The sequence below is a fragment of the Mytilus galloprovincialis genome, chromosome 12, assembly GCF_965363235.1.
Source record: "Mytilus galloprovincialis chromosome 12, xbMytGall1.hap1.1, whole genome shotgun sequence".
Classification (NCBI taxonomy): Eukaryota; Metazoa; Mollusca; class Bivalvia; order Mytilida; family Mytilidae; genus Mytilus; species Mytilus galloprovincialis.
In genome coordinates, this window is record NC_134849.1 from 77,896,968 (window position 1) to 77,919,518 (window position 22,551).

Here is a 22,551-nt window from a genome sequence, read left to right on the forward strand (position 1 = left end):
ACCGATGAAAAACATGCATTCTGAAAATTTATTGCACATAATGCTGAGTCGTAACTATGAACATCTCAAGGGTTGACAATGTTGACTTGGGCATGGAAATATGGTCACCTGGACTTCTCCCGTTCCGGTGTCCCATAGCCATTCTTCCCCCATGCCATTTTTTCCGGTGGAAAAACTGGATTGATCCAATCCCCCCCCCCCCCCGGAAAAATTGGCATGATCCAACTTTTCCCCCGATTTGGGGGGGACCAGGATCAGGCCAAATTTTCCCCCTAATAGCACGGGAAGCTAATTCCCCCCCCCCCCCCCTTGTAATATAACGTCGGCGACGTCAGACTGGTTGTTCTTTAATAACGAAATAACTACGAACGATTTTTTTTATGTATGAGACAATGCTACAATTCATATAAAAAAAAGGTTAAGCATGCAGAGACAGACATTAACTGCGAAAACATGTCTATTTAGTATAGTTTTGAAACGAAAGTTTTTCAACCGGAGATAGATAAGACTATTATTTTTTAAGCTTTACTTGCATCATTGAAATACAAGTTTACTCGTCATACTAGCCTACTGTTAGAAAAACTAAACTTGCAACGTTAATTGTTGTGGCGAAACATATTATAAATGTTCCTTGGGTGATAATGAACCCCAACGAAAACTGTTTGGCATTTCAAAGCATGAGGGTACTATAGTATGGAGTATACACCTAAATGTAGTAAATTTTAGGTCAAAAGAATGCATGTAAAGGTCAGCATGTTGAAGATTCGGACGATCAGACAAACAACACAAAAAATAACTGACGGGTAAAAATTTAGACGGACTCATGGACATGTAGGCACATTATGGTAGAAATATAGACCGGCTGGTAGGGTAGACATGTAGACAGATTGATGGACACATATACGGACTGGTGGACATGTTGTCAGACTGTTGGAAATGTACACTGACTGGTAAATATGTAGATAGACTATTGAACACGGAGAAGAACTGGTAGACATGTAGACAGAATATATAGTAGACTATTGAACATGAAGAAAGACTAATGGATACATAGACAGACCGTTGAAGATGTAGACGGACTAGTGGACATAGACAGACTGGTAACCATGTAGACAGACTTGTGGACACATAGCCAGACTGTGGAGAATGTAGACAAACTAGGGGACTATTAGAAAGACTGGTGAAAATAGAGACAGACTAGTGGACACATAGACAGACTGACGAAGAATTACATTGGCGGATCAAGAGAGAGGGGGTTCCGGGGGTTGGAACCCCCTTTTTTTCGGCCGATCAATGCATTTGAATGGGAGCATATAGTTGAAACCCCCCTTTACTCTGGGTTGGGAACACCCACCCCCCCCCCCTTTTAGAATGGCTGGATCCGCCCCTGAATTGTGTAATTTAAATGTAAATTGACAAATAAATAATTGTCAGCATGAAAATCTAATTCTAACTCTGTTGGATTTAATTTTCAGACTATATAAATATAATGAAAGCTATCATATGGGGGAAAGATTGGCATGGGGGAAAGTGACTATATGTATACGTATTGGCAAATTTCCGCGGGGGAAGAACTGCAATGATCCAAAATTTCCCCTATTTGTGAATGGTTTCTCGTTCTAAATATGTATGAAATAATTGTCAGTGGACGTTTAGCAACAACTAATTGATACATCATAACTGAAAATAATGAACATATTTCCAAAAATATTTTTTACCGATGTGATCTTACGTGGGGGCTCTTAAACTTGGTTGTAAGACGCATATATTTATTCGTTTAAAACTTATTAATTAGTCTAATAGGGTTTTAAATCGTCTTTGGTTCACGTGCAACAAATTGTGACTGTGGACTGATTTCTGTAAAAAAAAGTTTGCATTAATCTAACGAACTGTAAATGTTAAACAGTGCCAAACATTTACATCCGTGGGGTTCAAATAACATTATTTCTTATGTTTATTTATTACAGAAATGCACATTTATACATCGAGGGGTTGAATGCATATGAACAATCAGTAAGATACACAATGCAAAAAAAAATATGAATTTCATGAAACAAGAATCTTGCTATCTGATAGGTTATCTAACCGGTTTTATATAACAACTCATCCCAACTAAACTGTTTACGCCCGGGGATAAAGAAACGTATAAAATGATACATTTTCATATTTTTTTTCAATGTGCTGTTTTCGCTTGCGTGGTCAATAAAAGGAAAGAAACTTTATTAAATTACTTTGCTTTTGTCGTCTTGATATTTTGTTCGATGTATATCTTGCTTATTGAAGTGTTTAATGTGTTTGTTTTCATCGTTCATACATTGTACAAATCAAATGGTGGATTTCTTTAACAAAATTGAGTCAGAAAATGTCAAATCTTAATTTTTTTTCAGTTTTATACTCCAGTATGTAAAAATGTGAAGTGGAAGTTCTTCATAAGAATTTTTTCAATTTTCACCCCGAAATAAAAATGTAAGGGAACGCTTTATAAGATTCGTTATCTTGGTGTAATCAGTAGTGTACGGAACTTAACACCGGTGTTGAAAATTCCCTACACCCCTGATTACACCAATGATAACTAATATCACTACTGTACAATTACTAAATGTGTCGCCAACATGTCGTGGGTACAAATGGCATTGTTTAGACTAATACACTTGAACATGAAGAAATAGCTTTTTTTGAATAATGGAATGGACAGTTGCAACCCTTCAGGCCATAATCAAGGCAACATTTTTACACGAAATTAAAGCTTATTGATAGAGGGATAAACTGAGTATAAACGATATGTGCGCAATGACCATTAGAGGGGTTACGGAGGACCTAAATGTCAAAATACGCGTGAAAATTAAGGATTGGCTAATTTTGAATAATGAATTGGATATTTTGAATAATGGAATGGACTGCTGCGACCCTTTAGCCCCTAATTATAGATATACCTAATACCTCAATCAAAAGCTTGTTACGAGAGAAACAAAATATATATAGTCAACATGTTCTGCAACGCATATTAGAGAAGTAACGAAGGACCTAAATATCGAAGTACGCTTGAACATGAAGAAATAGCTTGTTTTGAATAATGGAATGGACTGTTGCAACCCTTCAGTCTCTAATCAAGGCAAAAATTACACACCAAATTAAAGCTTTTTGATAGAGGAATAGACTGAGTATAAACGATATGTGCCGCAATTGAATGAAATTAATAATATTGCACAAATACATCACATAAATAGGAAATCTTTTACAGAGATGGATATATACCCTATTGGACACTTATCACAAAGGTATCAGCATTGTGTACGAGCTCATAGAATATGGTCGAAAGATACTCTAGCGGTAAATATTGGATGATTATGATTTATGTACATTTCTTTTTCAAATGTGGTGAAGAGTTGTGCATAGACTAAATAGGCTTTGCTTGGTACACATTTTTAAATCTGCTGTTAAAATATGTTGTTTTTTAAATGTTAAAAAAGATTAGGAAGACATCATGAGCAACATGAACCCTCTCATAAAACAGGGGATGATCTCAGGTTTTTTAAGGAGGGTCAGCAGGTGTTATTGGTTAAATAGCTTCATGAGTGATATTCAGTAAAATCAAATTAAAAACATGTTGGTATATGTTGGGTATACCAACATCTTTTTAATTTTGTCATCTTATATTCGACCAGGTTTCCCATTTCTGTATGATGGAAAGCACTGCTTTAAAAAGTCATTTGTTGACAACACAGATTTGAAAAAATAAGGAACAAATCACACAGCATTGACAAATTTTCTTGGGAAAAAAGATACTATGAATCAGACAAGGAGAGGTAGAACATGTGGTAGGGGCTTTACTCATTGTTGAAGGCCGTCTGGTGACTTATAGCTGTTAATTTTTCTGACATTTTGTCTCTTGTTGAGATTTTTCTCATCAGCTATCATACCACATCGTTTTAATTTAAAAATTATCATTTGTGACTTAGATGGTACACATTCAAACAAATCAGAAAGGCGTCATGAAAACTTTCGAATGTTTCCATTTATGGGATATTTGATTAAAATATCATCCAAGCCTTGTATTATGGAAACACAATCATTAGAACGTAGTATCAACTGCAAAAAGCAATTCGAAAAATGAAAAGAATATCAACAGAGCAATGTTTTAGTTTAGATGAATTAATTTTCCCCATTTTTTGGCGGCCATTTTGAACTGTCCGCCATTTAATTTTTTTTTATTAAGTTTAAAATACCGCCATGACTTACTTTAAACTCTGAATCCCATTTTTGATGCTATAAAGATAATAGATTTGAATATCATTTGCTGTAATTTAGAAATGGTAACTGAGATTTTGACTGATTGGCAGCCATCTTGAAAATGACCGCCATATTGGATTTGTTAGTTTGGGTCCATAGCTAAACTTGACTACCATATTTAGATCTACCATTATGCAAGATTTCAAGCTTTTATCATCAAACCCACAATTCTTTTGAAAATATGCACGAATCAGCCGCATGATATTGTTGTTTTTTATTTTATTTCTTGCCTTAATGAAGTACAGCTTAAACGGGATAAAACAAAAGCACCAAAAATGTTAATCAGTACAACAACAGCAACCAATACCTGACTCTTTAAAAGGACACACGATCGACAACAAACAACAATGGTCAACACGTTGTACATATAAAAAAAAAAAAAAAAAAAAACAGCATTTTATTTATTTACATGTAAGTAACAATGAAAACTAAAATTCGAAAAATACAGAACTCCGAGGAATATTTCAAAACAGAAAATTTCTAATCAAATGGCAAAATCATACGAGACGTTCGTTGACATAACCCTGGTTCATCAACTTTCTGCTGAGACACAGGTGACGTTTTACAAAGACTGAGTAGGATTGGGATAAAACAATGCAAACATTTTACTTCACAATGATTGTTTTTTTTTATTATTTCAGTTGTCCGAAGAAGAACAAGACTATAACCCCCAAAAAGAAAGAACCATTCAGAATAAGACTATAGCCACAAAGGTAAGGAACATATACACGTGTTTGATCTACATTTACTGTGCATTGGTTGGACAAATCATTACAAGTTTAATAGATATATATTTACATATAAAAGTAGTGATCCTCACTTTGCGCCTCACCTTTATACTTTTAAATTCTATGTGTGTCCGTTTACCTTTCATGTTTGTTCGTTTGTTCAATATAATAGAATTTTGTGTGATTGTAATTCAATTTTAGCTGCTATAATACCAGGTTAAGTCCACCATTTTCTACCTAGGTAAACCATGTACCGTCAGGTATATGACAGTTGTTATCCATTCGTTTGTTTTTTTCCTGAGCAATTTATTGGCTTCGCATAATTCTAAATAAACTACACAATATATGATTATGTCAGATTCTTATCTTCAATCCAGCAAAATCAACGTTCATTTACTGTCTTAATTTTTCATCTCGGTGATTTTGGGGTGTTTCTCGTACCAAAACATCATTTGTTACTAGTGGTTTTAAGTAGAAAAGGCAGGTGAAACATGTCTTATTTTGACTTTTAAGAAGAAGAAAAATCTTTTACTTAAATATTTCTTGTACATGTTGAACCTGCTTTTATCATTTACGCATTGAACATTTGATATTGAATCCAGTTCCTTATTATGGTTCTTTCCCGTGCTCCATTATTCTTTTATTGATATGTGTGTATTATGGGAAGATTTGGATGGAGAGTTGTCTCATTTGGCACTCACACCACATCTTCCTATATCTATATAATGGGAAGATATATCTTTTTGGTGCGTTACATCTGTAGATACATCATCGATTCCAGAATTGGGCGTTCCCATTATAGTTCCTGCTGTAGGTCTAAATCATACAATGTATGTTATAATAATCTGAAGTTTTTTCGGTTATAGATTCTTCGGTAATGTCTCGGAAATTACAATAAAACAGATTCATTCTAAATTTTGAAAATGGCTAACAATTGCTGGTGTTATGGGTTTCTCTGATTTAAGTGTTATTTTCACATTACTTGAGTAGAAATATCGTAACACACTTGTTGCAGTGATGGAATCTACATAACAAAAACTAACTCGGATACTTATAATTATTTTTAACACACACAAATTGTTTAACTTCCAACATGTTCAGAAGGAAAAAGATACAAAAGGATAATCTAATAAATCCATAAAGCGCAGAGGTTTTGTTAGCCACAAAACCAGGTTCAACCCACCATTTTTTCTTAAAATGTCCTGTACAAAGTCAGGTATATGGCAGTTAGTATCTTGTAATTTGATTCTATGAGTGTTGCATTGTGGTTTTTTTGCTGCACTTCAGTGTTCTGTTGGTTTGATGTTTTCTTCATATAGTTGGTGTGTTTCCTTCGGTTTTAGTTTGTAACCAAGATTTGCTTTCTCTCAATGGATTTACGACTTTAAATAGGAGAGTATTACTGTTTGCTTTATCTAGGAATAAAAAGAGCCATGCCAGTAAAATTAAAAAAAAAGCACATTGTTACAATCTCTTTATTAACAAGATGTATAATCACTGTATTTTGATTTTGATTTAAAATTTGGAAAAAAATAATGATGTTGTAAAAGTATCCCAAATCAATCATGTAGATAGTTTCAAGCATTATTAATTATACTAAATAAAGTCTTTGATATAGAATTATTCAACCTTACAACTGCAGTTTTTATCCAAAAGACATGAACTTTTATTCGTTAAAGTTTTGAAAAATATAAAGTCGTATACTTTTATTATGTTTATATACTGTAAATGCATAAGTTGTTGAAAGGCCAATGATAGGACTGGACAAGTATTATTCAATTATCTCTGGTGTCTCAAGCTCCTTTAACTAAAATAACAATCTCATTTAGGTTGATAAATTTAATAGAAAAAATTGGCCTTTTGCAGGTGCATTTCCGTGTCAAAACAGATTTAAGATCGTTATCAAAGGTATCTAAGTCCTCAACTACTGAAGGTTTGAGAGGGGTATGTATGATTACAACCTGTTCCTTTTTTCCAATATGCATATTATAAATTGGTGAATAGTAAATAGAAAAATTCACCTAGTTGTCACATGAACATTTATGAGACTGTCAAACAAATAAGAGATATAGTTTGCATAAAACAAGATAAATCAACCATTTTCTACATAAGAAAATGTTTGTACCAAGTCAAGAAAATAAGTTGTTTCCATTCGTTTGTTGTTTTTGGTCTTTTGATAATGCTCTATAGTACTTTTTATGTATAAGTTATAAATCATATGCCTATATTATATCACTATCATGTCCTTAAAACTACTAAAATAATCAAACAAGAGGTTTTTTAAATCTGTACTACCAGAACTAGATGCAACTGAAATTTTGGTCTGAATGATTTTCTTTCTAAACTTATTTGGATAACATCGTTTAAGTTTGACTGTGCAACATTTGTCCTTGTCGGACCATCGTAAATTTAGAAGCTAGTATTTTAGGAAAGAATGCCGAAAGATAACAGAGGGATAGTCAAACTCATAGATTGAAAATAAACTGACAACGTCATGGCTAAAATGAGAAACAAACAAATAATAGTACAGACGACACAACATAGAAAACTAAAGACTAAGCAACATGAACCCCACCAAAAACTGGGTGTGATCTCATGTGCTCCGAAAGGGTAAGTAGATCCTGCTAGAAACTCGCGACAATTTATATACACCATTTCTTTGGTAATTTGTTCAAATGTTTAATTTTAAAAATTAAGAGACGAACAAATGTACAAAAAAGTTGACAAATAAAAACGAATGATTGAGCAACACGTGCCTCAAATGTTGAACAATTTAGTTTTCCATGTTGTGTTTTGTGTACTATCGTTTGTCTGTTGGTCTTTTTCTTTTTAGCCATGGCGTTATCAGGTTTTTTTTTTCGACTTATTCGTTTGATTGTCTCTCTGATACCGGTATCTTCCGCCTCTTTTTGACAGACATACAAAAGTTACAGTTATAAAAGGTACCAGGCTTATAATTTGATACATAAAGGCAACAGTAGTATACCGCTGTTCAAAACTCATAAATCCATGGACAAAAAACAAAATCGGGGTAACAAACTAAAACTGAGGGAAACACTTTAAATATAAGAGGAGAACAACGACACAACATTAAAATGTAACACACACAGACACAAACTAAGTATTAGACAAAATCCGATGAGAATAACAAATATCACATCAAAACCAAATACATGAATTTGGGATAGATAAGTACCGTGACAGGTCTTATAGTAATGTGAATTCACACTCAAAAATAAGAGAAAACAAATGACACAACGGAAACACAATGTTAAAATGTAACACTCACAGAAACGAACTATAATATAACAATGGCCATATTCCTGACTTGGTACAAGACAATTTTAAAGGAAAAAATGGTGGGTTGAACCTGGTTTTGTGGCATGCCAAAACTCATTTTTGGTCATGTGAAATATAACTTTAAAATGACAACACAACATTACAGGACTACAATATAAATAAATAGGAGAACACAATTGACAAAGAAACACACGAATAATAGCTGGACGCGCCTTTCGTCTACATAAGACTGATCAGTGCCGTTAAAACTTGTTTGAGACTATTTGCCTTCTGAGCATTTGACATCACACATTTATCTCATTAGTATTTTCTTTAACAAATATCCGTTGCGTGTATCTAAACAAAACATTGATTTTTTTATCGTATTCTTTTTAGATTAATATTACCCCCAACCCCCCAAAAACAATTGCATATGATATCTAATAGAAATATTCTAGTTATACGTTTATGTCTTTTTCAGTTGACCAAAGAAGAGAAAAATTTCACAAAGATGGGAATGATTGTATTAAATATTCTTGCTGGTGTTTTATATGATCTGTTAAGGCCAGATAAACCACACCTGCCTATTAGAAGTGAATGCGATATAACGTACTTGTACCGTAATCTCAGGGCCCTTAATAAAAATATCCCAAGTAATAGATGGGGTGGTGAATAGCAAGATATTCAGAATACGAACATATCTATTGGAGATGATATCGAACGCATTAGGCTTACGAGAAATGAACTACAGCACTCTATGACATTTAATCTCCTTGATACACGTTTTAATGAGTTGATTAATGTTATAGTTGATCTTTTGAAAAGATTTGATAAACATTATAAACCTTCGAGGCTGTATACAGATCAGCTAAATGACATTTTGGCTAAAACTGTTTCAATGGAGGATGTTAAATTAGTTGAAAGTGTAACTGATGCAAGATTAGGTAAATGCTTCAAACTTATTATTATTTTTATTGCAGCTTTAGCTTCTTGTCCAAATTGCAAGAATTTAAGATTGAGCAATGCGTTGCGTTATTCTGTCTTTCGAAAATATTGCAGTATGTTGTTATATTAAAAAAAAAAATGGTCAAAAAGGAATCCAGCATAGGAAATTTTTTGTCAATAACCCTGTCATTTAACAACCAGCTATAGCTAAAATACTGTTAATGTTAACATACGAATTAGAATTCTTGAGAAACAAATGTCTTGCTTTCATATCAATTATCAAGAAACAAGTCTACAAGAAGACGGGACCGTCGGTTCCCATCTCGGTTGCCAAGTGATTTACAAATTAAATGTAACTATCATTTTTTTCTCTTCTTAATCAAGTATTTAAGTGCTGAGCGCTTAAGAATTTTTTTTATCCTAATCAGATTATTCAAGTATCGTTTGATCCATTATCCAAATAATAAATGCATGCAAGCGATATTTAAAGTCATTATATAATATATCAGTGCACTGATGTTTTATTCTGTTTTCAGAAATAGCTCTTGAAGTTGATATTGAACAACCAACATACATTCCATCACGCAGGAGAAGAAAATCATCATCTTCATAATTTGTTTATATGTTGTACCGTAAATTACATATGTAAATTGAATGTAAAACAAATACAGGAGATAGAAACAGATTTGCAGATGATCAATCCTAACACAAAAGTTAGCATGTTTTGATACAAATGTCACAGTGGAAAAATGGGCTAAAATTAATTTGAGACTTTTTTGTAAAATCACTGTTTTGTTATAATTGCAATATTTCACTAAGGGATTTTGTTATTTTTATTGTGCAAGATTTAAGTCAAGTTTAGAAGATTAAGCTAATCTAATTTCATGTTTTAATTTGTTTTTCAATTAGCGACATTTTACTTCAAATGATCTATTATTCGTATATGACAGGTCAAGACTTTAATTCCATAAATAAGTCTGTATGTTCTATTGTTAGTCATTATCTATGTGTTAATTTTTCTGTAATCCCTTAATTGACTTTTCTCACTCATTTAGAGAAATATTTGTCAAGTCCATTCAAGTAGTTTTTGGTTTGTTATATAAACTATGTTATTATTTTAATGTAGCAGATTGGATTTAGTATTACACAGAGCAGTTCCAACTCTGTACAATTGTATTCCATGCTGAATTTATTAAATTATACATCGCGCTATAACCAGAGTCGTCTTTTGTTACAAGAGCTAGTCCCAGAGTTAGAGTCCGTGCAGACTTGTCGTACTGTTTATTGTGTGTGTGTGGTTCCAGGCCAACACATTTCCCAGTCACAGATACACCCAGTTTCTATTTGTGACACAAACACTACGTGATGCTGCAAAAAAAAAAACAATCTACTGTTTTCATATACATATATAGAAATCTATCTTATCATTACGTCGCTCTGTTAACCGATTGTAGGTTGAAACAATCTCTACTGAAAGTAGGCAATTATTTGAAAATTGAGTTGTTTTAAAAACCTTTATACAAAAAAGAGCACCATGCATCTTTTATTTCGTATTTGAATGTTCAAAAATCAATCTAAGCTTATACGTGTATATGTATACGTGTATATGTATATTTGCACCTGCATAAAGTCGATTTCTATCCGACGCAGCTCATATAAGAACATGGCCATGGTGAAATAGTGGACAAGTATTGAGACGTTCTATTTTATACTATTTTAGAAATTGAATTCATTCAGCAAATATTGTAATGTGAATAAAAGATTCATCTACATGTTGTTGTGTTTCAAATATGATAGTTTTACCCACGATAAATGGGTATAGCACGCTGCAATGGGATTGAAACATCCATCAGGAGAAAATATCTATTTGTTTATTGATTTTCTGTTATTTAAGTCGAAGGGGATTTTACGTTTGCACTCTGTCCGTCTGCCTGTCCGTCTGTCAGTCCATCAAATCAGTTTGCGACACTTTTTTTCTTAGTGCTGGAAGATGTTGTTTCGATATTTGGTATATAGCTTTACAACGACAAATTTACAGATTATGTTCGAGTTTCGAGTTATGGTCCTCAGTCTTATAAAAATTCACACATCAAATTTTCCCCACATTTTTGTAAATGCTTTAAAAGGAGGGACGAAAGATACCAGAGGGACAGTCAAAACGCATTTAAGATATTGTTGGAATATAGTTTTACTATGATAAGTTATGATTAATTTTGTTCGGTTCTAATAAAATTCATTTTGCAGAGTTATGGTCCTTGGACTTAGTTACTTCAGGCAAATTATCAGTTTTCCTTATTTTTTTCGGAAGCTGGCTTGTCATGTTTTTTGAATTTCGGTCAGATTTTTGGAATCCTCTGGTTTTATCCATTTGAATGCCTTAACAAATTTTGCCCCACTAAAAAGCCGGAGAGCGAAACAAAACTTTAGAACTATATCTGTAAGCTTCATGGTTAACTAACATACTATATATCAGACCAATATCTGAAGGCGTACAAATATTTATCATAGTCTAAAGCCAGTAATTTCGTCAAAAATGAGCAGAGCAGAATGAGACTTGATTTGTAACTCATCATGGACATTGGTTAACTTATATACAAAACAAATCGGCCCAATTTCTGGAGGCGTTTTGCTGTGGAATGACGGAATGACGGACAAGGGTGAAAATGGCCCCGATAACTTTGTTGCGGGCCATAATAATAAGTTGTGCTCATACATGAGAAACTATGCATTCTCCACGTACTCGTGTCACAAAAACTGCCAATACAGACATTTGTGAAAGAACGACTGAAAATGACACTGTCTTCGTGTTGATGTACCATTACAAGTTGTCAATCGATAAGCTATGTCATTCTATTAACTGACTAGCGGTTTGTTGCACGGTAGAACATCTTTGAATTTCAGAAATATCATCTGAAAAATTTACCAGTTGTGTTTTATTCTAGATCGCGACATTCTATCATAATTTTTGGATTCTCAAGTGATTCAAACACAACAAGAAAAAATACAAAGGATACCCACACTGTCGAAGCACATAGTCTCGCGCGTTTTTGAGTTCATTTATTTCTCTCAGTTTTCAGCTTTATACATTGAATAGTATAGTTTTGATTTATTATTAGATTTTTAATCCAGAACTAGCAGTTCGTCTGCATTTGTATACATCAAACTGGTGCTTAAATGGGTCATAAAACTTGAATAATTATTGCATCCACAGCGCTTTTCGACAGGTATCTCGCAGATTCTTTTAAAAAACAGACATTTGGATATTTTTAAAGTTTCACACTGGAACCTGAAACAAAAATTTGGGACCTAAAGGTTGATATTCATATTTCTTCTTGTTCATTTTCCGGGGATTTTTTTTTTTTTTGTAATTTTATTTTAAAGCAGAAGTACTTTTTATACCTTTTGACGGTATGTGTATCTTTCAATCGTTGTTTAGTAAATTCTTTCATAGGCACACCAATTCTGTTAACTAGTGGCGAGTATTCTTAAATATCGGAATAGAAGTCGTTTGTTTTTACAGTAGTTGTTTCTGTGCTTCGTTCTTACCTGACGAGTCAAGCCGTTTCCAACTTAACAGGGTTATATGTTTTGTGCAATCAAAACCATTATGTGAATGGCTTGATATTTATCAATTTTCCAGACAGTATAAAAAAAAAAAAATCAGTGTTTTGAGTACGACATTCTATATACATCCTACCAATGTACATTTCACAAATTTAACAATATAATATACACTCATATATTCAAGTTACGAAATGAAGTGAAGCCATGATTTAGGAATCTGCAATCAGTTTTAAAATAAAAGTCATTGCAATATTTGAAAATAGAGTTATCTTCCTTTGTCCTTAATTGTAGATGAACCAACCCATAGTATTAATTTACAATGATCAATAAACTTAGTTCCCACATCAAAATGAATGCCGTTAGAGTGATCACAAGAACTTTGATTATGTTGTATAAAAAAGAAGATGTGGTTGTGTTTTGTTTCTTCAGTTGTTATCTATCACAATTGTTTTTCGGTTAATGTTTTAACATGAATAATGATGTACCTGATATTTTCCTTGTTTGAATTGTTACTGACATTGCGTTATATCGGCAGCATTTACAGTTTTTTATACTTTGTGGGTTTCGGTGGGGTTGTTGAAGTATCAGCGAAAGTAACCGAACAACAGTTAAACGAGATAAAAGAGGGCTTGTTTAATAAACTAGAACTTTTAAGTAATTTCACATGCATTGTAAAACAAACACAAACTATTTTCTCTTGTAATTTACACCACATCAAGGGACATTGTATATGCATATAATAGTTATATACAATGTACAACTGACAAAATGTCCGGTTGTGATTATGTGTATATTGGGGAATTGCATTTATATCAAAATTTATACAAAGACGTCATTTAATATATAATTGCATTGATTCTCCTATGACACGGCCGACACTCGGCTAACCGATAGATTGGTCGGTTAATCTATATTGAGTATGCGGCTATATCGGCGGTTGGTCTGTTAATCGGGTTGGCTAAAGTCTGTTAATCAGGTGTTATCGAGAATATCATTGAAAGTTCAGCACGTTTCATTGTAAAACTTTTTAAATATATTTTTATCATAAAAATTATTCATGTCTAACAAAACAATTCAATGTACTGAATCCAGTGGTGTAATTATTATTTTTCTAGCTTCGATGTACGATCTATAAAATGAAAAGGCGGGTTACTCATCAATAAATTTATACACATTTTACACACACAAAATGTACACAAAATGACACGTTCTTCTTCTTCTTTAGTTACGGAATACCATCAACTTTTTGAGGATTACTTTCCGGCGCATGCCTGTATGAGGTCGCTTTGAGTTAATTTCATTTTTTTTTTTATTACTTTTATTTATTTATGAAATTTACAATTTTTTTAGTTTCAATTTTTACATTTTTTATATATATTTTTTTATAACTATAAGATAAAAACAATAAGCACATTTAGTTCAGATGAGAGTATGTTTTAAGGAGCACCTCATGAGTGAGTGCATCCTTAAAGTTGTCTGTAGTGGTTTGGTTTGAGATATCGGGTGGTAATTTGTTCCAATCTTTGATTGTTTGGCTGAAAAAAGAAAATTTAAAGGTGTCTTTATTACACTGAAGTTGTCTGTATGTCTGTTGATGGGTAGTTCTTGTTTTAGACTGGCTTTTTATGAGTATATCTTGCGATGGTATTGCAATTTCATTGTTGATGACTTTGTGCAACATTTGGAGTCTGGTTTTTAGTCTGCGTTCTTGTAAGGATTGCCATTTTAGATGTTCTATCATTTCAGATACACTGCTGGTATTGTGATATCTGTTGCAAGTATATCTTGCAGCTCTTCTTTGTACTTGTTCCAACTTATATATGTTTTCTGAGGTGTATGGATCCCAAACTGTACAGCAGTATTCTAATGTTGGTCTAACTATTGTTTGGTATGCTCTTTCCTTAACTAATTTAGAATTTATTTTTAGATTACGTCTGATGAATGCTAATGATTGGTTTGCTTTTGCTGCTGATTGTTGAATATGTTTGTTCCATTTGAGGTCTGAAGAAAGTGTAATGCCTAAATATTTTGCAGATTGAACTTGTTCTAAGATATGACCATGCATGTTGTAATAAAAATGTATTTGTTTTTTCTTTGTTGATACTCTAAGGATGTTACATTTGTCTGGGTGGAAAGACATGAGCCAGTCTTTCTCCCATTTTATAGCTGCTTCTATGTCTTCTTGAAGCTTTATGCAATCATTTTGGCAGGTTATAGGCCGATAGATTATGCTGTCGTCTGCAAAGAGTCTTATTTGGCTGTGTTTTAGATAGTCCGGTAGGTCGTTTATATATATGAGAAAGAGTATTGGACCTAGTACAGTCCCCTGAGGAACACCTGATGTTACTGGAATTATGTTGGAAGTTGTGTTTTCGAGGAGTACTGTTTGAGTTCTATTGGAGAGGAATGAATCGATCCAATGAATTGCTTGATCAGAGATGCCATAGTGTTTTAATTTGTAAAGAAGGCGTTTGTGTGGCACTTTATCAAACGCTTTCGCAAAGTCCATGATTACTAGATCAGTTTGGATATTTTTGTCGTTGTTTTGAGCAAGTTGGTGTACAAGAGAAATTACTTGTGATTCACATGATCTTTTAGATCTGAAGCCATGTTGTAGTTCATACAATATTTTGTTTGTTTCTAGGTGTTTCATCATGTTACTTGCTAATATATGTTCTAGTAATTTACATGAGATGCAGGTAAGTGATATTGGTCTGTAATTTCCAGGATGATGTTCGTCTCCTTTTTTAAATACTGGTGTAACGTTAGCATGGTTCCAGTCTGAAGGTACTTTGCCTGTCTCAAGAGATTTGTTGAAGATGATAGTAAGAATGTATGAAGTTATTTCAATGTTTTCTTTAAGTATTTTGCCAGCGATAGTATCTGGTCCTGTAGCTTTGTTAGTGTTTATATTTTTTATTAGTTTATATACTCCTTCTCTACTGATGTTTATTTTTTCCATTTTAGGGTGTGCACTAGGTTCTTTGGTTGGTATTTCTATATTTTTTTCAGATGTGAAAGCTGATTGGAATTGCTTATTAAGGATGTTTGCTTTCTCAGAGGGGTTTGTATGAAGGGTACCTTCACTTCGTAATGGTGCAATGCCGGTGTTCTCATTTCTTTGGCTTTTAATATATGAGTATAATTTTTTTAATACGTTGGTTGAATTTACTTGCATGCAGTATTTTGAACACCGAAAAAAGACAGGCATTATGTTTGTTAACCATATTGATATCATTGTGTGAAAAATTTACACGAAAATCTGTATTTTGGTAACACAAATCAATCTTTATTTAAAACCTGGTCTGTTAATGGGTCGGATGTATAAAACCCGGTCTGTAAATTGGTCTGTTAAGAGTTATGAATGGCAATAAAAGTATAATTTTATTCAGTCTTTATGGGGTGTTATCGGATCAAATGTGTAGGCTCAAGACGAGCAGCTAAAAAGAACCAATTGGATGATGCTGACGAATTAGGGTTTAACGTCCAGTGACAAATATCATGTGCATATGAGAACAGACACAAAAATTAAGGCTGATTGAAAACGTTAATAATAAATTCATGCATATGCCAATCCATATCATGCTATATTGAAGTGACACACCCTTCAATAAAATGCAAAGGAAGTCAAAATAAAAATGCACTTACTAGAAAGATATAACCCCGTGAATTCCGGCATGAGTCCGTGAACTTCGACACGGGTTACATTAAATTCTGTAGGTCTATAATCGACACTATGGCTGCTTTAAACGCAAGACCGTATAAAAATATATACAAATTTATTAACACAAGTTTACAGTTCGAAAGCTAGGGGAAGACTCCCCAGCAACAGTTTACAAAACATAAATTAATTCAAATATAAGGGTATTAAAACATTATAAAAGGTTCTCATAAAATATAAATATAGTTGTCCAATGTTATGTAATAATAAGCTGCTCATTGTCCTCCGGCTTAACTTTATAAAATAGCGATAATTGCTTTTGTAGTTCAAGTGTTAGATACATGTATTATCTCTCACACTCTTGACAGCCATCGGATTAAGTTGTAAAATAGTAACTCTATAATCTCTTTGGACATTGAAATAAGATACATTATATTTAAGAAAACAGGAACATTTAAAATAAGAATATTCAACTTAAAACTAAAACTCATATAAATATTCAAAACGAGAGTTCATATAACTATTCAAGACGAGAGTTCATATACATATTCAATTCAAAACGAGAGTTCCTTAAAAGCACTTTGCAAATTATAGTAAAAGTTCCCAATGTCACTTTTCTTCCGGTTATATTCTCCACTACTTTCCCGAAGTGCTCGTCCCGAGCACAAATTGCTACATTTCGTATTTCGGTTTAAATGTTATTTCATCTATGGGTTATTCGTCTTTGGGTAAATTATCTTTGGGTAATTCGTCTTAGGGTAATTCGTCTATGGGTAATACGTCTTTGGGTAAATCATCTTTGGGTACATCATCTATGGGTAATTCCTCTTTCTGGTTGCTGAAAGTGTGTACATACTGAAAACATCACGAACATAGAAAATGCACATATATTGGACCTTTTCATTAATATACACAGGGGGTATGAGGATGAGACATTAAAAATATCTAAATACTCTGAGGAGAGGGACTACAACAAATATACTTGTACTGGCCTGACCAGTGAGTGTAACCAAGACGACTGGGTTTAAGTAAAGATAAAACAATCAGGAGCTGACTTTTATTTCACTACCAATCCAAATGGTGAAAAACTGAAAATACAAATATAAATACAATTTTACAATGTGTTCAATGATAATTAAAGTCCATTAAAAATACGGATAAAAGGTTCGTAGAAATATAAAGCTGTTAAGGTTCTTTGTAATTATAAACGGATGAATATTCCTGAACACGTCGGGTTCTGTCTTGGATTAAATTGTGTTATTGCAGATACGTACAGTTTGAACGGTTAAATGTTCATAGTTTCTTTATAACATATGAAAATATATTAAAACAGTTTGTCGCTGATGTGAATACATAATTTGTAATGTTTTGAAAGTAACTCACGCTGTGGTTAGCCACGAATTGTTCTTTTGGACAACGTGTCCGCTGAATGTTCTTTGCAGTTGTGCACACGACTCGCTGATACAAGAAAGGGGAAAGTAACGCGGATTCCTACACTGTCCTTTATAAAACTCCTAAAACTGGCGCACATAAAGAGATGTACGGAATGAAACGTTAACAATATAAAATGATGATCACATGAAGAATAAATGATGAATGAGTTCCAGAATACTCCCCGTCTGAGGTCTATTTGACATCACTATTCCATTATCGAAAACAAATAAAATGTTAAATATATAACAACGGTACAAATATTCACTAAGAAGTAGTCCAACGGGAGGCTGGGTATTTCACAGCTTCTATCCTAGATATGGCGGTGTTTCCGACGAGATCGCGGCGATCTAAGATCCAACTCCATGGCTGTAGTTCTGATGGAAGAATCTCCTTTCGACACGGATATGCGATCTAACGAGGACGTCTTGCGAGACGGATGCTTTCCTTGACGTTTACGGCGTACAGTAGACCATCCGGTACCATGTTCCTTTTCTCTGTGACTTAAGTTGGAATTGGTTATTCTGCTTTCCTCTTGTCCTTGAGTATTCAAAGGCGAATTGAAGCTTTCCATGGAAATTGAATGTTTACGGATGTACTTTTCTTTGTCGGCATTCACTTTTGGTGGCGTTGCTTCCGAAGTGAACTTTTCGGCTTCTGCAAATCTGACGATTGAAGTCGCTGATTTCATTTTCGGTTGCCCATGTAAACGGGGATAAAGTTTAGACGAATCAGTTTGAATTTCATTTGACTGGGTGTTGGTTTTATTACACTCAGGTAATTTTTTTGTATGTGGTTTCACAACACTGCAAGTTGGATTTGTTTCCTTTTTAGTGAGTTCAAGGTGAACATGTTGCTTATCGGAGCGTATTTCTCCAACGATAATCCAACCCAGGTTTAACTTTTGCGCAAATGGAGCCTTTGGTGGTCCTAGACGTTGATCAAGGACATGATGTGCCTCTATAAGGTCTCTTCCAATGAGCAATAGGATTTTGCATTTTCCATCAATCGGGAGGATATGATTTTGTAGTTCTTGCAAGTGTTGATATTGCAATATATCCTCAGGTGTAGCAATTTCGTTCCGATTATTGGGAATGTTATCGCATTCAATCAGTTCAGGCAGATTGAATCTAGTATTGTCTTGTACAGACTTCACGACAAAGCCGTTTCCTCGTTTACCGGAAGTAACCTTGCTGCCGGAGCATGTGGATAACAAATAATCTTTTGTTTCTGCTTGTACGTTGAATAGGCTGAAGAATTCAGGAGCCACGAGAGACCGGTTGCTTTGGTCGTCAATAATTGCATACATGCGAATTACTTTGTCCTGATTATCTTTGTGAAAGACATTCACAGGAAGTATCTTGGCACAAGATTTAATGCTGTTGCCGTCTTTGGAGATATCTGTGCAAGTTGAACTAACAGAGGTTAGCTTGGTTTCAGCTAACTCAAGTTGCTCCCCGCCGTCGACTGATCTAGGCGGTGAAGGCGGTGCACCTTTGGTTTGGTACACTCGATTAGTGTGTAATGCGGTGGTGTGTTGTTTACTTCCGCATTCATTGCAACTGATACTCGCGTTGCAATCACGACTTCTGTGCATAGTCGAATCACAGCATTTGTAGCAAAGATTGTTTTGCCTCAACAGTTCCTTGCGTTCCTCTATAGTTTTGGCTCGGAATGCTCGGCATTCATTCAAGGTATGCTTTGTATTGTGTATGATACACAGACCTTGTTGTTGACTGCTGTCTTCAGTTTGCTGTTCAACAGCCGTCTTATGGACGTTGACTTTAGAGTACGTCTGAGGTGTGAACCTTGGCGTAGCGTCTTTTGTATTTGGTGTTACCTTTGAACCAAATATGAACCCAGGATCGTTCTTAATTTTGCTCATTTCCCTGATGAAGGCAGAGAATTCTGTAAAAGGTGGAAAGGCAACTTCATATTTAGACTTGTATCTTGAAGCCCTTGTTATCCACTTTTCTTGGAGTCCGTATGGTAGTTTTTCCACAATAGGATTTACCCCCTTTGACGAGTCGAAGTAAGCTAGCAAACATCCCAGCTTGGGATTTTCTTTGTGATACTCTATTTCTGAGATAATGTCTGACAAATCGTAAAGGAGTGAGTTGTCTTTATTTGTCAGTGTTGGAAAGTTGTCAAGTTTGTTGACGAGAGACGTCTGCAACATTATTGGAGCACCATATCGATCGTCCAGTCTTTCCCATAATCTGTGTAGGCCTCTTGTTGGGTTGTTGGCATTTGATGCCCTTATACTCATGGCATGTTTACCTGACTCTGGTCCAAGCCATTTAATAAGTAGGTCTATCTGTTCTGAGTCTGAAACTTGTAGTTCGTCTATGACATTTTTAAAACTGGCTTTCCATGTATGAAATGATTCTGCCTGGTCGTTAAAGCTTGTTAGCCGGGAGAACAGCAAGTCCTTGCGAAGGAGAAATCTGGTTATCTCTAACGTAGGATTGTTTTGCTGCAGGTGTGTAGAAGGGGTCTCTTCTATTATAACTCGTTGTCTTAGGTGTGAGACAGGGATCTCTTCTATAATGCCTTGATTTTGCTGTGAGACAGGGATCTTTGCTGAAACGCCCTGTTTTCCTATTCCAGTTACTGTTCCCAGATCTGGGAATACATTAACATCTGGTGACTTAGCACGTGTAGGCAAGACCTCAGGTGTTTGTGGTGGCAAGTTCAGTGCCACAGATGGCACGAACGCTGGTGCTTCATGTCTCAGCTCAATTTTAACAGGAATTTGTTCTTTCTTTTGAGGTCCTGTTACTTCCTTTACAACAGTTGATACAGGAAGTTTATTGACGAAATCTTGCACACGCTGGAGCGGGTCTTCCTTTTCGGCAGGGAGATCGCTAACCGCTTGGCTGTCATCGTATTCCAGGATACGAGCCTCGGCTTCAGCGGCTGCAGCTTCTCTCTGTGCTTCAAAAAGGTTAAATTTGGCTTTCAGCTCGGCTTTTCCCCGGTTTACTCGTGCAACTTCTTGTTGCATTTGAGCCTTTCTGCGCAAAGCCTCTTGTTCTAATTGCGCTTTTCTGTGAGCAGCCTCCTGTTTACGTTGAGCGACTTCTTGCTCCATTTCTGCCTGTTTACGACTGGCTTCCTGTTCCATTTCATTTTGTCTGAACAGGGCTTGTTCTTCTAACATTGCTTCCTGTTGTAGGATAAGGGCATGTTTTTCGACAAATGCTATCTTAGACTTTGCAGCCTCTGCCTTGGCTCGCTTTCTCCGTGCCAGGCTTGACATGTCTGACACGTTAGAGCTACCGCTGTGCGAGCTTTTCTTACCCTTTGAGGTCTTTGTTCTAGTGGATTTAGCCTGTGTTAGGGCGAGGCGATGCTCGTGTAAAGTCTCAATTGCCAGTTCGACTTTAGACAATCGGATATCCGTTGAGAATTTGCACGTATCAATGTCTTGAAGGCTGTCTAATGTTTTTGTATTTTTCAGAAATGTCAAGTACTCGTCTGTGAGCCTGCGATACTTAGTACAAGCTTGTACGATTTTATCTTGTGCTGTTAACAATTGCTGGAGGTCGTTGGGAGGCTTGGTCGTTTCTAATAACTGAGAGTCTAGGTTTGACCAAAGGGCCTCTAAGTCGTGATAGAACTTGTCACGTTTTTCTATAAAGGCTCCCTGTCCCTTTTCGGTAAGTTCACGCACTCGCCTAGTTTCGGCATTTTCATCTACATTTGTTGTTTTAGACGGATTTTGTAATAATTCTAGATCTGGGACATTTCCCTCTGGGGGCTGAACCTCTTCTTGCTGTTCTGCGTGACTGGGATCCATGATGTAAGTTGGCAATGTTTGTTCAACGTTGTTGGTTTGCTGCCGAGTACACACAAGATATGTAGTCCACTGTCAGTGTAAAGGTATGTACGTATGTACGTTGCTACGTTGTCGTTGAAACTACGTTGTTGGTCTGTTGACTGTCGTGGAGTGGCGTACGTTATCCAAGAAAAACAACAGGCAAGTTGTAGCTTTTTCACTGTACTGGCCTGACCAGTGAGTGTAACCAAGACGACTGGGTTTAAGTAAAGATAAAACAATCAGGAGCTGACTTTTATTTCACTACCAATCCAAATGGTGAAAAACTGAAAATACAAATATAAATACAATTTTACAATGTGTTCAATGATAATTAAAGTCCATTAAAAATACGGATAAAAGGTTCGTAGAAATATAAAGCTGTTAAGGTTCTTTGTAATTATAAACGGATGAATATTCCTGAACACGTCGGGTTCTGTCTTGGATTAAATTGTGTTATTGCAGATACGTACAGTTTGAACGGTTAAATGTTCATAGTTTCTTTATAACATATGAAAATATATTAAAACAGTTTGTCGCTGATGTGAATACATAATTTGTAATGTTTTGAAAGTAACTCACGCTGTGGTTAGCCACGAATTGTTCTTTTGGACAACGTGTCCGCTGAATGTTCTTTGCAGTTGTGCACACGACTCGCTGAGCAGTTTTCTCATTACAAGAAAGGGGAAAGTAACGCGGATTCCTACACTGTCCTTTATAAAACTCCTAAAACTGGCGCACATAAAGAGATGTACGGAATGAAACGTTAACAATATAAAATGATGATCACATGAAGAATAAATGATGAATGAGTTCCAGAATAATACTTAATA

The 22,551-nt window shown here is 34.9% G+C and overlaps 2 protein-coding genes and 1 long non-coding RNA gene across 3 annotated transcripts; 1 reads left to right on the plus strand and 2 right to left on the minus strand.

Annotated features, from left to right (window-relative positions):
• Positions 1-677: 677 nt before the first annotated feature.
• Positions 678-10,012, plus strand: LOC143053770 (uncharacterized). Its single transcript, XM_076226549.1, has 5 exons — positions 678-683; positions 4,932-5,003; positions 6,885-6,962; positions 8,779-9,241; positions 9,779-10,012. Exons 1-4 carry the CDS (start codon positions 678-680, stop codon positions 8,971-8,973), a joined length of 351 nt encoding a protein of 116 aa, XP_076082664.1. The 3' UTR covers positions 8,974-9,241; positions 9,779-10,012.
• A 7,498-nt stretch (positions 10,013-17,510) lies between these two features.
• LOC143054920 (uncharacterized) lies at positions 17,511-17,923 on the minus strand. The gene is made up of 2 exons (XR_012971882.1): positions 17,851-17,923; positions 17,511-17,555 (listed from the first exon to the last, which is right to left on the minus strand). It is a non-coding gene; the product is annotated as an uncharacterized LOC143054920 (long non-coding RNA).
• A 494-nt stretch (positions 17,924-18,417) lies between these two features.
• Positions 18,418-22,551, minus strand: LOC143053771 (uncharacterized). The gene is made up of 3 exons (XM_076226551.1): positions 22,301-22,551; positions 20,411-22,005; positions 18,418-18,438 (listed from the first exon to the last, which is right to left on the minus strand). Exons 2-3 carry the CDS (start codon positions 21,698-21,700, stop codon positions 18,418-18,420), a joined length of 1,311 nt encoding a protein of 436 aa, XP_076082666.1. The 5' UTR covers positions 21,701-22,005; positions 22,301-22,551.

Excerpts from the sequence above, each read along its gene's own strand:
- LOC143053770 (XM_076226549.1), top strand. Across the intron at positions 5,004-6,884 it reads ATAAGACTATAGCCACAAAG|GTGCATTTCCGTGTCAAAAC; the intron begins GTAAGGAACATA and ends GGCCTTTTGCAG. Across the intron at positions 6,963-8,778 it reads CTACTGAAGGTTTGAGAGGG|TTGACCAAAGAAGAGAAAAA; the intron begins GTATGTATGATT and ends TGTCTTTTTCAG.
- LOC143053771 (XM_076226551.1), bottom strand. The coding sequence starts at position 21,700 with ATGGATCCCAGTCACGCAGAACAGCAAGAAGAGGTTCAGCCCCCAGAG. Across the intron at positions 18,439-20,410 it reads TCTCACACCTAAGACAACGA|GACAAGAGGAAAGCAGAATA; the intron begins GTTATAATAGAA and ends TGAATACTCAAG.